The 15,404-nt window shown below is 36.3% G+C and overlaps 2 protein-coding genes across 3 annotated transcripts in view; both read left to right on the forward strand.

The window, feature by feature from the left end:
* AHCTF1 (AT-hook containing transcription factor 1) overlaps positions 1-11,166 on the forward strand; it is an 80,575-nt gene extending 69,409 nt beyond the window's left edge. For both annotated transcript variants that reach the window (XM_019659042.1, XM_019659043.1), the window contains exons 34-37: positions 1,307-3,146; positions 7,129-7,262; positions 8,601-8,683; positions 9,728-11,166. In XM_019659042.1, coding sequence (XP_019514587.1) covers positions 1,307-3,146; positions 7,129-7,262; positions 8,601-8,683; positions 9,728-9,920 — 2,250 coding nt within the window. In that variant the 3' untranslated portion in view covers positions 9,921-11,166. The remainder of the gene's footprint in view (positions 1-1,306; positions 3,147-7,128; positions 7,263-8,600; positions 8,684-9,727) is intronic.
* Position 11,167: 1 nt separating this feature from the next.
* Positions 11,168-15,404, forward strand: part of LOC109391448 (kinesin-like protein KIF28P) — a 74,514-nt gene continuing 70,277 nt past the window's right edge. The window contains exon 1 of the mRNA XM_019659019.1: positions 11,168-11,251. Coding sequence (XP_019514564.1) covers positions 11,168-11,251 — 84 coding nt within the window. The remainder of the gene's footprint in view (positions 11,252-15,404) is intronic.

The raw sequence follows: 15,404 nt of genomic DNA on the forward strand, positions 1-15,404 counted from the left end.
AAATTCTTTCTCATGAAAACTAAAAGGCTGTGTTAAAGAAGTCACAATTGTAACAGTTTAATTTTTGCTTAATATTTGGTTCAAATGAAAGTTCTTTTGGCCATAAGAAAATAGATACTGACTACTCCAGAGACAAATATGACATTGAAACTATTTAAAGCATATATTTGAGAATAATTGAGTATGGCTAAAAAGAATTGTTTCCCCGTGCATACTTGTGGGAGAATGATAATCACCTGGCTGGGGTTGAACTTCTATATACATTCCACAAAGGATTTTTTTTTTTCTTGATACTTAACATGACTTATGGTTTCTAAAAATTGCACCAAATCTCTTATTATCAATAGGCAACTTTTATATGATAAATGAATTTAAGGTGAAGAAAAACCAACTTTTAATTATTTATAGAAATTTGATTATATAGTACTTGGAAAGTTTAACTCATAAAAATGTCATGGTTGTCCATATTCATTTTCATGAGTATTCTTACTGTGAAATAGATGGATGAAGTCCCTATTCCTTCAGCTGCGGAGCTAAAACACCTGTGGGCGTGTTGTAAGGGGGTATCCTCATTGCTGGGTATTTCCAGTCTCTCATCTCACTACGTGCTTGGGGAGTGGGAAAATGTCATTGTCTAGGTTGGTGGTAATGTTCTACCTTCTTGGTCAGGAGATCTCTCTGTTACTTTCTACCTCCTCCTTTTTCTCCCCTTCCCTTACCAAAAGGTAAATGCAAGGACCATTTCTTCCTCCACCAAACCCTTGCAAGAGAGGTACTGAACTTGAAAGCCTTAGGAATTTCATGGTTTATGCAGCCCCAGCAAAGGGAAGAGGATTGAGTCTAGCCCAAGGGAGCTTATGTAGGTGAATTCTTCTTCAACCTTACGGGGATCGTGCTGTTTAGAAAAGTGTGGATAGTTAGGTCATTTGGGGGTTGTTTCTTCAGTTATTTTTTTTTTCTTGGGTGAGTCTAGAGTAAGTCCTTAATTCTTCTGACAACTGTTAGCATCATAATAATTTTCTTTTGTTAAGACTGTCTTTTTTAGCCAGGGAAATGTGGAATGTCTACTTTTAATTCCATTCAGATTCTCAAAATCTTTTTCTGTCTATAGTTATTTTGACTGAGAAAGTCTAATTGCTTAAATGGATGTTTTATAAAGTAAACCCATAAGTATATGCCATATCAAATGTAGTTTATGTTTAACAATTCATATACCAAGGGTGAGATGATCATTTAAAAACGTTATGCTTTAGGTTAAATAATATTAAAATTCTTTAACCAGACTCTTATCTTTAATTCACTTTAGGTGGTTGAACATGAAAAGCTCGAAGTTCAAGATTCAGAACAAGAGGCTAGGAATCTTTCATTTAAGGAGTATCCCTCAGGAACTCTTAAGCTTCAATACAATTTTGAGACCATAGAGCAACAGTTCTGTGACTTGCCTGATAATAAAGACTCTGCCGAGTGTGACATTGCTGAAGTAGATGGAGAACTTTTTGTGGCTCAGAGCAACTTTACCTTGATATTGGAAGGGGAAGAAGGAGAAGTTGAGACAGGTGATTCTGCAGCTTCTAATGTGTTAGCGAAAGCAGCTACCATAGCCACTGAGGAGAAGCCCGTGTACACTGGGGAAGAGGACAATCAGGAACATGGTGCAAAATTGCCATCTGTCATAACTAGTGACCAGGAGTCCCAAAAGGTAGAGACATTACCATATGTGCCTGAACCAATCAAAGTAGCAATTGCAGAAAATTTACTAGATGTAATTAAAGACACAAGAAGTAAAGAAATTACTTCAGATACAATGGAACAGTCCATTCATGAAAACATACCTTTAATAAGCCAGAAGGTAATGCGTTCCACCAAGTTAGTCAAGTCTGCGCTTAAGACTGCTGAGGAAACAAGTACAGTGACTCTCAATGTCAGCCAGGTGGATGACATGATTTCCTCCAGAACTCGCACAAGAGGACGTGTCCGAAACCTGGATGTCGGATCAGTGCATCAGGAAGAGCCAGCAGAAGCTGCTGCTCCTGAGATGCTGCTGGGGCTCTCAGGTACAAAGAAAACTAAGAAAACAAAAGAAACTTCAGAGGCTTCTCAAAGTACCTTTCCTGAGGTCAAAGGAATACCTCAGAATCAGCAAATAACTCAAAATTCTATTACTCCTAGGAGAGGAAAGAGAAAGAAAGAACGTAATCAAGACACATTAGAAAGTATTAATTCTACGGAGCAAGAAGCACAGGTTACTCCAGGTAGGGAATTAAGAAGGTTGAGATCATCTCACCTGTCGGAACCATCAACTAAAGAAACTTCTTTTAGTAAAGAAGTTAAGCTTTCATCTGTTACAAAAAGAACCCCCAAAAGAATTAAAATCTCTGTAGAAAATCAAGAATGTGTTGAAACTGTAAATGATCTAAAAGTTAATAAAGTAACAAATCCTAGCAGAAGTACCAGAAAATTGAGACGTGCTGATTTAGAAACTTATGAAGATACAGGACGAGAACAAGATGGGAAGTCCAGTGAACAGCAACCGCCTATTCAGCGTAGTACCAGGGCTAAAAGGGGAGGCACTAGTGCATCAGATGTTACCGCAGACTTGAAACTTGATTCATCCCTGTTGGCTCTCCAAGCAGAATTTGACCTGCCTGCTACACCTAGGAAGCGTGGTAGACCAAGAAAAATCCATCCATCACAAGATGTAGGATCTGAGGCTGTTGAGAGAAGTCCCAAGAAGAAGAGCATAGGCCTGAGCCTCCAAAGGAGATCCACAAGAAACACCCCAACTCGAAGTGGAAGTACTCCTGCTAGAAAAGCAGCTTTAGAAAAATCAGTTTTCGTGCCAAATGAGGAACTTGTTGCAGTGGTGAGCTCTAAAAAAAAGATTACAAAAAGGACTGAAAATCAAAGCCAAAAACTTGCATTACGCTTGATATCAGAAAAATCAGAAAAAAGCATAGATGAAGAAATGACAAACAAAGAACCAGATGGCCGGAAAGAAACACTGCTTGCCAAGCCTGCTTTGACTCTGTCTTCCCGTAGCACAAGGACTAGGTCTAGCAGAGCCACCTTGTTGCCTGACATTTCTGAACCAAAAAATGAGCATGTATTTTCTCCTCCTGTGTCAAAGGTTCCAAGGAAACGGAAAGGTACTTCTATTTCTATTCAAAGCACAATTTTCATTTTATTCAGTCTTTAATTTAAACATTGTTTTAAAGCATGGTTTGATTTAAGGCACCAATTATTTCTTTTAAAGATGATTTGTAGTTACAGGGAATTTCTCCGCCTCCAAAAACAAACCCGGCTTTGATGTTTTAATAGTACAATTTAAACATTTTATATTTTAAAATTTATTTTGAGATTCAAGAATTTTCTGTTTTAGTATAACCTTTTTAAATCCTATAATTCACTTGACTTTAGGTTTAATATTTTAGAGCAGTATCATTTCTTTTCATTCTACCCTTACATCCTGGTGCCTTAATTTTGGTTTCTTGTCAAACAGAAACAGCATTTTAAATCTAAGTACCACTGTGTTTTGCTCTTGTCCCGGTGCTATCCTCAGATTGTTTGAAGGAAAACAGAATTTTATTGATTAGAATACAGAAATTATTTAAATCCTTATTGCCCAAAACTGGCCTGGCTTCGTGCCCAACCTTCCTCAGAGCCACTGATGAGCTAATGATTGTACTGTGTTGGTTGGCATAGCTCAGACCTTCTCAGCAGGCGAGATGTTGCTCCCAAAAGGGTGAAAATAACTTAACTCTGTTTATGTTTAAAGCACAGATATACATCAAGTACACAAACGTAAATGTCTGTGCTATTAAGATTCCTGGAAGGGGGGAATTTTGCTGAGGGAGGGGATTGAAAAAGGCGATAATGTAGAGAAGGTTCTGACACTGGTGTAGCTGAATAGATCCCATTAGGGCAGGTCTTTGTAAAGGTGATAAAAATGGTTAGGTAAACAAAATGTAGTTATTTACCTAAGCTATAGTTTAAGATGTAAATTTCAGCTAAGCAGCTGGGGGATTTGTAAATAAAGTAGGTGACTTTGTTGTTTTATTTAAACTTTTACATATTGGGTTGTTGGAAAAGTCATGACGCATTAGGTTTTTCTGACGAAGTCTTTGATTTGGGGAGTACTATATAATTTTTTTTTCATGGTATTAGGAAAGTGTGACTGTGCCTGTACTGCATGGAGGAGAATGGGATGACAAAATGTGTGAGATTTTAGCTAACTTAACTAAGCCTGCTATATTAAAGTAAAAGTGAAAAAATACAGCAGTGAGAGTGGCAGAAGAAAGTCATTAACCTAATTTTTTTCTACTTTCCTTGTGACTTAGAGAACTGTGGTAAACACAAACATGGCATGTTGTTTGATATGGCACAGCAAACATCTCAACAACTGCTCTCTGTCATCTTTACATAGTTGTCATCTATATATCTATTATAACTTTCTCCTGAATAAAAATAATGTATGCCTGCCATAGAAAATTGGAAATTAAAAGTATATAATCTAGCCATCTAGAGGACCACCAACTACTGTTCACTTTTTCTTCTATACCCTTCCAGTCACTGGTAGTTTTTTGGGTTTTTTTTTTAAACCAACACTGTGGTTTGTGTATATGTACGAGTATACTGCTTCCCTGCCACTTATTTCATGAGCGTTTTCAGATACTCTTAAAAATATTCTCGAAACCCTGGGGGTGTGTGTTGTATTGTCTTTGTTTTTTACACGTTGATAGAGTTCATATGTAGCATTTCATCTCACTAATGTGCCACACACTGACTGCTTCAACATTCTCCTGTTAGGCATTTGCATTGTTTTCAGATTTTCTAATATTATAAAAAGAACCTTCTAGTAGGAGGTGAAATTAAAGGGGAGACATTTGGGCTGGGATCTCGTTTGTGCCACCCACCTACGAGCCAGGCAGAAAGTTATTTAACCTTTCTGAATCTTGTTTTCTCATCGTTCCAATGAAGGTAATACGCCTACCTTACGGGATTCTAGAGAGCATTCATTACTTGAATGATCCAGTTACCACCATAGGATGCAGTTCCCTTTCTCCTTTTCCCTGAGATTATAGTTTCTGCATTCTCCTTTGTGCCTATTTAAATTGTATTTTTAAAGCTCTTTTAGGGGGAGGCGTTGGCAGGACAGAGATGAGTGGATACAGAAATATTAGATTAGAAATTAATGTAGATTACGTTAGAAAGCTGGAGGCTGTCCTCTAATTGAAACTTGTTGAAGAAATAGCTATCTTAGAATTTTATTTAGATGTGTTTTATAGGTAAAAGAATGTGAAACTTGACATTTTAATAGATTTTCTCTAATTACCATTCCTCATCAGCAGATATATTTAAGGGCCTGTAATATGCCTGAGGCTATCCATTTGTCAATTCATTTGATTCTTAACTGCAACCTGGTTAAGTATAGGCACTATTCCTTCCTTCTTTCCACACTGAGGAAACTGAAGGTCAGTGAGACTGAGCGCCCCCCTATCACCCAGGTAGTAAGTACTGGTGCCCTGGAGTCAATTCCTGCTGGCTGGTGGTGAGAGCCAGTTTTTAAAATGTTGGGGAATTTTTCAAGCCTGCCATGGTGGGAACATTTATACCACAGAAATCAGCTAATGCTATAAATCAGAGCTGCTCTTTGTTTTTTCCCAGGAAGCTGTTCACCAGTACATCACTGGGTTTGAACCTAGGTCTTTCTAACTCCTTAGCCCTTAAGTCGCAAGGCAAAACTTAAGACTCAGAAAAGTTACAGAGATGGGTGAGGAAGTTAACATACAAAGACATATAATGAAGGCTTGTCTGGCTAGTAGAAGCACACGGAAGGAACGGCGGGTGCTGCACATGGTTGCACTTGATAGTATGTTTGTGTGTTTCCTTACTTATTCCTTTGAAGTGGGAGGGAAATCATACGTGAAGAATGTGAGCTCATCTGAAAAACCAAAGAAGCTATTGCTTCCAGGTAGCCTCAAAAAGAAAAATAGAATGTATCGTTTTCATAGAAAGAATATTGATGTGTTTGGTTTTGACACCAAAAGTGGGAAATTACCACCAATAACCCTAACCATTTCTGCCACTTATCAGCTGGGAGTAGAGATGACTTATTTCTGACCTCGTGCCTGTTTAAGACTCATATGCTTTAAAAGCAGAATTGGACACCTTGATTGTCCCATTAGGCAAAGTAAAATTGAACTATAATTTGATCATTTCAGAGATTTGTTATATTCTTGAAATAATATCAAAACAAAGGCAAACATCAATAAAACACCGTATGCCGCACATTGTTCTTCATCCTTTCATCTTCACAATAACTTTATAATTCTATTATTAATCCCATTTTATAGAAACTGAGGCACAGAGAGGTCTCAGTAACTTACCTTTGGTCCCACGGCTGGTAAATCCAGGAGCTGGGATTTCATCTCTGGTAGACTGGCAGCCACACCATTGCTAATTGCCATTAATATGGAAACCCTGGGGTAAAAAAACAAAAACCCGAGATCAAATCTGTGATCAATGTTTTTAATTACATATTTTAAATCAATTCTTAAGCCATTTTTATTTATCTGTGGAATAGCTTCCTATCATTTTCTCTTTCTGTATTATTATTTTCTCTGCTTACTTTTTCCATTTATAATGTGGACTTTTTTGTTGTTCCCTTTGACTGGGAATGAGCTGGCCGGAAAGAGGGTTTGAGTCTCTTTGTAAATAAAATTACTTTTCTAAATAAATAACTCGTCTCTGAAACAGTAGGAATCAGGAAACAAAATAACTCAGGCTATATATGAGGGTGATGTTTTCCTTGCCAAGAATGTTTCAGTTGCAGTAAACTGAAACTAGCATGATACTGTTTTAAGTCCGATTTTTATATTTTAGCATTTAGTTTGAAGCATCAACTATTGCTGAATATTTGGTTTAATTACCCAAATGATGTTGGGGTTTGGGGGATTTTTCCTATTGTTTATCTCAATGGGTACCGTGTTATATTAGTGTTTTCTAAGTCTTGGGATTGTTTATATCTTTCTAATGCACATCATTTATTTGTCAAGCTTTTTAAAAAATAGAAATGTATATGTTAATTGATATAGATACAGTGTTTTGTTTTTTTCTACCTTTCTTTAGCTAATAAAATAGAGGCTTCTGAAGAGCTGAAAGAATTGGTTTCAGATTTATCTTCTCAATTAGTCGTCTCACCTCCTGCTTTAAGGACCAGGCAAAAAAATATGTCTAATACACCCAAACTCGTAGGTGAACTGGTAAGAAAAGCATGATTTTATTTGTATGCTGGTTGAAACATGCCCCCCCCCCTTTTTTTTTTTTTTTTTTAAGCAGTGTTCCTATTTAAACTTCCTTAACACATTGAGGATGGGGCATTTAGATTGTTTAAATGCATGTTCCCGGGATTTAAACCATTGAAATCAACTTTTATACTGTTGTTTCTTTAAAAATTTATAACAAATTCGCTATTTTTGTGAACTGAGATTTTCAGGAAATACTCACCAAAGACCCTAGTAGTGCTTGAGGGTGTGATACCTCTGGAAACATTCCCCCTTAACGTATAGATGCAAATCTGCGTCACTGGTCCACCATGTGTTAAAAAGAGCAGACATTTATATTAACAGCCCAAAGTTACCTTGTGTACACTTTTAGGACCTTACGTTTAGGACAAATCTGTGGTATGTTACTGATGGCCTATTACTGGCAGCTGCAGTTTAAATTACCTATTAGGGGAAAGGTTTGTAAACTTCAGTGTCCCATCAGAATTATCTGGATGTGTTTATTTAAAATGCAGGTCCCTGAGCTCCTGGAATATCATCCACAGACCACACTTGAAGAGAGAATGTTTCAGAGTTGATTCCATCCCCTAATTGCACACAACCGTAAAATAAAAATGGTTGGGGACTGAGTATGAGACCCTTATATTTACGAATGTTAATTCATAAGCATTACTTGAATTATCTGATTAGCCAGCTATTATGCAAGGATAAAGACAAAAATATTTCAGGCAAATTCCTTGTCTTTCAGGAGCTCAGCTTAATTGAAGGGGCAAAAACACTTCTTTTGCATTATGATAAGAATCATTTATTTCCAAATACCCCTGTAGACAGAAGGTGAAAGAGACAGGCATCCCTGGCGGAGAGGCGGCAGCCGGTGCAAAGACACAGAAGCGAGACAGTGCAGGGGGAGAGGGGGCGGGGGGAGGGTGCGAGGGATGGGTGCTGTTCACACATTAGCAAAGAGCCATGTGCGTCTTTTAAGGGGTTTCTATGACAGATGAATTCTGGTGAGGAAAAAAGAGTCGCTCGTGACCTGATTCTTAGGAGGCGATGAGAGCCTGCGTGTGGACAGACACAGTGGGAACATTAAAAAAAAGAAACTGACGAGACTTGGGGACCAATTGAATGTGAAGATGAGGGATAAAGAATGGTATTTGATGACCCAAGGTTTCTACTAAAAAAATGAGTCCGTTTGCAACCTGATGAGTTTGAATTCATTAGCACTGTTTGGCTCTATTTCTTGACTCAGAATAGAACATTTTAAGATTTCAGATGTTTCATTACTTAAGATTTATCTTTTTAAATTTTAACTTATAGGAAGATAATGCTCAATCAATACAAACTGTGGAAAAGCAAAAAGTGAAAAGAATCAGGACTGATAAAACAAAACAAGCAAGCAAGTATGTATGACTTTTTCTATGCTGTAATTTTTCTCTTTGTTTCTTAAATTAGATTTGAGAAGAGTCTTAATTTGAAAGAAATTGTTAAATAGCTCATTAGAAAGGGGTAATTCTTAGAGGAATTTATAAACCCTGGCTCCTTGTAATTGTTAGATTTCATTATGGAAGGTGGATTTCTCTTTATAGCATAAAAGCCTATTCATCCTATTTAAAGAAGGTAGTGGGGTGGGAATAGTTTAGTACCCAGTGAATCTGTTTTTGCAATGGGTGTGAGAGGGAAGTGGGATGTTTCACCTTTTCCTTAGTAAAGGTAGATGACTATTAGTAAAAAGTAATTATAAACTTAAAAATTCTGTGATTATATCATTAATAGAAATAAAACTTCATCCCTAGGGATATTACTCCATATCAGATATATTTGTTACATGGTATTTTATTCATACTGTGCCTAGGTGATGTTCAATTTCATAAAAGTGAAGAAATCCATTTTATCTTACTTTAAAAACTAATTTAATGAGACTTCTGACTGTAATTAATATTATTTACACATCAATTGGCCTTGAATGTATGTGAAAAATTACTTCACATAATTGCTAATTCCTGGTGTTTGAATTGCCATTTCTCATACGCTTCATGGGCCACCTGGGCTCTCATTCCATGGACTGACCACTGGTATGTGGCCAGTCCCTGTAATCCAGCAGTATTTATTAATACATAGGAAACATTTAACGAAAATTCAGCAGTGATTGTTTTTGAACATCTAAGTCAAAAAGGAAAATTTCTGTCATGCGAAACCTTAAGTCCGCCTCTAATTAGCTTATGGCTTTGTCATAAAGTTATAAAGTTATGACTTTAAAGTCATAAACTAATTAAGCACATACAAAGTGCACCGAAGTGCTACAAGAGAACTTTTATAGAAGTTCTTCATAAAATGAAAGCACCAAGAAAGGGTGATCCCTGAAATTTCTTTTAATATATTGGGAAGCCAGTTATATTTTATATTATGATATATTTATTCTTACTTGCATTATATCTTTTTTTCAGAAAACCAGAAAAAGAAAGTTCTTGGTCACCTCCTGCAGTCGAAATTAAGCTGATTTCTCCCTTGGCAAGCCCAACTGATGGGGTCAAGAGCAAGCCAAGAAAAACTGCAGAAGCAACAGGAAAAGCTGTTGGAAGGAACAGAAAGAAACTGTCTGCCTTTCCAAAACAAGTTTTACGTAGAAAAATGCTGTAATTTTTTTCAAGTTTTTAATGTACACCTATTTGTAAAGTCATCAGAATTTTGTCGATTATTAAAAATTGTCTAATTTGGAAAATAATTTATATAAATTATTATAAATGTTTGTAAACAGAAGGTCTTCAGTAGGTAAAGCAATTCCATACAGAGTTGATTCTTTTAGTCAAGGCAGTTTTTTCTATTTTATATTAAAGTTTCATACATTTATATAATATGTAAATATGGCTTATTATTGGAATGTTAAATAAAGTGTATACTTCACAGTAGTTTGTGTCTGTTAGATTTTTGAGAGGGAATTTGTTTTAATAATAATTTTATATGCTAGTAGGCATTGGTCCCATTTTCTTTCTCTACAGTTAAAAGTATTAGACCAATCTTAAAATGAAGATGATTGAACTGTTTTTTTTTTTAAGTTGCTATTTTATAATTTATGCACTTTGCTTCTGTGATGAAGACTTCTAATCATAAAATGGTTTGTTTTGTTTTTGGGGGCAGTTTTGGCTGTTACTATGTTGAAATTATGGGCATGTACTTTTGCCACTTTTTTGTAGTTTAACAAATTTTGTGTATTCTACCTCAAATGAGTAATTTTTCAAGTAATGCATTGGTTTAAATGTAATGTTGGCATTTCTTGTTCAGCAAGCTTAAAGGCTACTTATCTTTAAAGTCTCTTAATTATTCAGAGACTAATTATCCAGGTTAGATTGACCGGTTCACTGCTCACTAGCCACCTCTGAAAGGGGTATGAGAAGGGAGGGAAATGTAAACCAGACCTGTTCCGTGGATAGTTAAAGCACTTTGTATGTGCTTAATGTTAATAGATCGAGAAGTCTGAGCAAATTTTATAAATTTTATAATATTTCTTTGAAGGAGCTTGCTACTGAACCACAGAAATCCCTTAATATTCAGGTTTTAAAACTGACAAATTCTCATAGGACCTCAGGCACAGACTATTGAGGATGGAAAGAGTGTGAGTAGATGTGGAAAAAGGGAAAGAAAAAATAACACTGTTCTCTGCAGTATGACTGTGTGCAATTACGTGGTACTACTTGGTGTAGGCTATAAAATTCATCAATAAATAAGTGTTGTCAAATAATTTATAACAGGTAATTGATAGTGCGTAATGAACGGACCGTTAATAATTGATTTTCTAGCAACAAACTGCTTTTGTTTGCTAAACTTGTAATGTTTCAGTGGGAAGCATAAGCAGTGTACTTTACATTATTTTTCTACCACATAACAATATGAATAATGGGAAAATGATGAAAACGCCTACGCCAAGTATTGACAGTGTGAAAGTGGCTGTACGAGTGCGGCCTTTTAGTCAGGTTAGTGATAAATGTTACATTGCCTTGTTGAAAATTTGACTATGACTTTCATTTTATTACTTTTTTAATGATAGTTATCAAACTTGTATGTAAGCTGCTTGTCATTGATGGAATATGAAACTTATTTAAATGAACTTGTTTATTTAAATTAATGAAATAATTTAAAGATCTAAACATAATTCAGTAAACAATTTCATTCTTTGCGCAAGTAGCACAATAAAAAAACTGACAAGAGAAATACTGTCAAGTTAATAATTTTTTAAGCCAATGCAGTTTGATGAATATAGGCATGTATCTATTTTTAATGAATGCACTTTTTTCCCTCAAGAACAAATCATAAACAAATTGCCAATTCTGAATGAACTGTTTGAAATGCATTTGTGTATAAATGTATTTATATAACTTTTTACAAAAACACTGGTCATTAACTTGTGTTGCTACAATATTTCAGGATAAAATATGGATTAAACTTGTTTTTGGACTTGTAGCAATTGTTACTGATTATGAATACATTATTAGAATTTAAGATAATTCTGAACAGTCAACCCATTTAGCAAACTTGACCGTCTGCTATGGATCAAATGATGTACTAGAAACTAAGGGCCCAAAGGAAAATCCTTTGTTCTCTGCCAGTTTCCCGTCTTGTGTAAGTAATTTATTTGTAGCAGTGTGTCCCCCAACAGTCAGGTTGATAACATTGGCACCCAGAGGAAGATCAGGTGTAGTTCTTCCTGGACAGATCTTGAGAACTTCCTGGAGCATTTGAGGACTGCAAAGGATAGTAAGATTTGGAGAAGGGTATGCTAGACAAAACACCACGCCAAAGCTCTTTTGACAGTAACTGACCCTGAATGGGAGACAGTGTAATGACCTGATAAGAGGTCTTTCCCACTTGTACAACCTGCTGCTTTTTCTCTCATCCATCAATATTCAGTAGTAACTATGCACATTTTCAGTTCATATCAGTTCTGCCCTGTCCCTTAACATTCATTTATATTGCACAAAATATTTCAGCAACCAAGCAGATACATAATTAGATAACTATGTAAATATCAATTAATTTGTGATCAGTGAAGTAAATGTTTTGCCCCCCCCCCAAAAAAAAAGGAAAGAACCATTTTATAACCTAACCTTTCAACACACTTGAAAGTAGTTATTCCAGGGGTTATTTTTCGTGGGCCTTTAAATATTGCTACAGTAACTGCAAGTTTTAAACAGTAAGGATGTAGAAGTAAGCGCTAAAACAGTTACGTATTTACACAGCCTGTAGGCCCTTTCTTAAAACATTGCATTTGATTCAAGCCTACCACCAAAGTTGATTAGCTTGGACCAGAACAGCAACAAGGAGGAAAGGGTGAACTTGAGATGATCTGAGGGTCGATGGTTCTGCTTCTCACCCAGACAACTATAAGACCTCATAGGTGACCTAGATTCTGCCTACTTTCTAACTTCATAGCCAGTGTTCATTGTGGGATCAGAGACCCAACTGTGAGCCTCTGTTATAAGAAGCAGTACATTCTCAAGAGCCTTTGAAGATGAACTAGGGTTCAAAATTGGGACTTTTTCACTTGCTGTGTAGACAAGCAAGGACGGTTTTAAGCTCTGAGCCTTGGTTTCCTTCTGTGTAAAATGGAGATACCAATACCTCACAGGGTTGCTGTTATAAGTGTGAGATGAACATATAAATCAGCACAGTGCCTGACAAGTACTCTTAATTGCCACTACAGTTTATTTTTTCATCATCATCTCTTAAATGGTTTGAGATAGTTTACATTTTATACAATTCCCTCGAAGTGTACAATTCAGTGATTTTTAATATATTCACAGATATATGCAGCCACTAAGTTTTAGAAGGTTATCACCTAAAACAAGAACTTGTGCCCGTTAGCTATTACTCGTATCCCGCCAGTCCTAAGCAACCATTGATCTCATCCCTGCCTACGTATTGCCCTGCTCTGGACATTTCATATAACTGGAACCATCAAACATGTAGCCTTTTGTGACTGGCTTCTCTCACTTAGCATCCTGTTTTCAAGGTCCATCCATGTTGTAGCGTGTGTCAAAACTTCCGGCTAGATAATACTCCACTGTATGCGTATACCACATTTTATTTAACCCTCAGTGGATGTTACAAATAATGCTATGAAAAACACTCGTGTACAAGTTTTGTGTGAACACATTATCTCTTGCTTATATACCTAGGCATAGACTTGCTTATTCATATAGTAACTCTTATCTTAAACTGTTGGAGGAACTGACAGACTCCCACCGGCAAGCAGTACAATACGTGAGGGGTCCAATTTCTCCAATCCTAGCAAACATTTCCTTGACTTTATGATAGCTATTCTGCTGGGACATATCTCAAGGTTTCAATTTGCAACCCCCTGATGACTAATGATGCCAGCCATCTTTTCATGTGTATATCTTCCTTGGAGAAATCTATTCAGATCCTTCGCTAATTTTTAAATTGAATTATCTTTATATGTTGAGCTGTTTTTTACATATATTCTAGATACAATTCCTTATTAGATATAAGATTCGCAATTTTCCTCCCATTTCTGTGGGTTGTCTTTTCACTTGATGGTGTTCTTTGAAGCACAAAAGTTTTTAGTTTTATTCCTTGCTTTTGGAATCGTATCAAAGAATCCAAGATCATGAAGACTTAACTCCTTTGTTTTCTTTTACACTTTAGCTCTTATATCTACTATGTCTTTCATCCACTCTGAGTTAATTTTTGTCTATTGGTATGAGGTTAAGGGTCCACGTTGACTCTTTTGCATGTGGCTATCAAGTTTCCGCAGCACCATTTCTTGCAAAGGCTGTTGGTTCCCCCTTTTTGGCAGTCTTGTTGAAAAGCAGTTGACCACAGATGTCTGGGTTTATTTCTGGACTCTCAATTCCATTACATTAATTTGTGTGTCTGTCAAGCCCACACTTTTGGTCATTGTGGGTTTGTTCTAAATTGTGAAATCCGGAAGTGTGAATCCTGTTTTCTTATTTTTCAAGATTGTTTTGGCTATTCTGGGTACATTGCAATTCCATATGGGTTTTACAAACAGCTTGTCAGTTTCAACAAAGAAGTCAGGTGGGTTCTGATAGAGATAGTACTAAATTTGAACATCAGTTTAGGGAGTATTACCACCTTAATGCTACGTCTTATGATCTATGAACATGGGATGTTTTTCCAATCTTTAGGTTTTTAGTTCCAACAATGTTTTTTGGAGTATTCAGAGCATGCTTTGTACTTTTTGTTAACTTTATTCCTAGGTATTTCTTTTTGATGCTATTAGACATGGAATAGTTTTCTTTACTTTCAGATTGTTTGTTTCAAGTGAATAGAAATACAATTGATTTTTGTGTACCGATCTTGTATCTTGCAACCTTACTGAACTCATTTATTCTAACAGAGTTTTAGTGGATTCCTTGGGATTTTCTATATTCAAGATCATGTCATCTGCAAATAGAGACCATTGTACTTCCTTTTCTGTCTGGATGCCTTTTATTTATTTTTCCTGCCTAATTGCCCTGGCTAGAACCTCCAATACCATATTGAACAGAATTGTCAAGAGTAAAAATCTCTCTTTTTCCTGATCTTCGGGGGTACATTTAGTCTTGACCATTAAGTATGATATTAGTTATGGGTTTTTCATCGATGCCCTTTATCAGATTAAGTTTCATTCTAATCCTAATTGGTTGAGTACTTTTATCATGAAAGGGTGTCAGATTTTGTCAAATGCATTTTCTGCATCTATTGAGATGATAGGTAGTTTTGGTTTTCAGTCTAGTGATAGGATATATTACATTAAATCATTTTCACGCATACCCAAGATTCATTTTCATCAGGTGACAGACACAGGGACAACTGCCTCACAATTCCCAAGAGAATGGAACTTGCCACACAGCCACATGGGGAATAATCAGTCAGTCAGAAGGTAAAAGGAGCAAAGAATGCATGACCCACTGCCTCATTTCAGTTTCTGCAGGAAGGAATGGATAGGCCGCAGCAGTTCTCAACCTGTGGGTCACGACCCCTTTGGGGGTCGAACAATCCTTTCACAGGGGTCGCCTAAGACCATCGGAAAACAAAAAGATATTTACATTACGATTCATAACAGTAGCAAAATTATAGTTATAGAGTAGCAACGAAAATAAT

The sequence above is a fragment of the Hipposideros armiger genome, unplaced genomic scaffold, assembly GCF_001890085.2.
Source record: "Hipposideros armiger isolate ML-2016 unplaced genomic scaffold, ASM189008v1 scaffold_293, whole genome shotgun sequence".
Taxonomy (NCBI): Eukaryota; Metazoa; Chordata; class Mammalia; order Chiroptera; family Hipposideridae; genus Hipposideros; species Hipposideros armiger.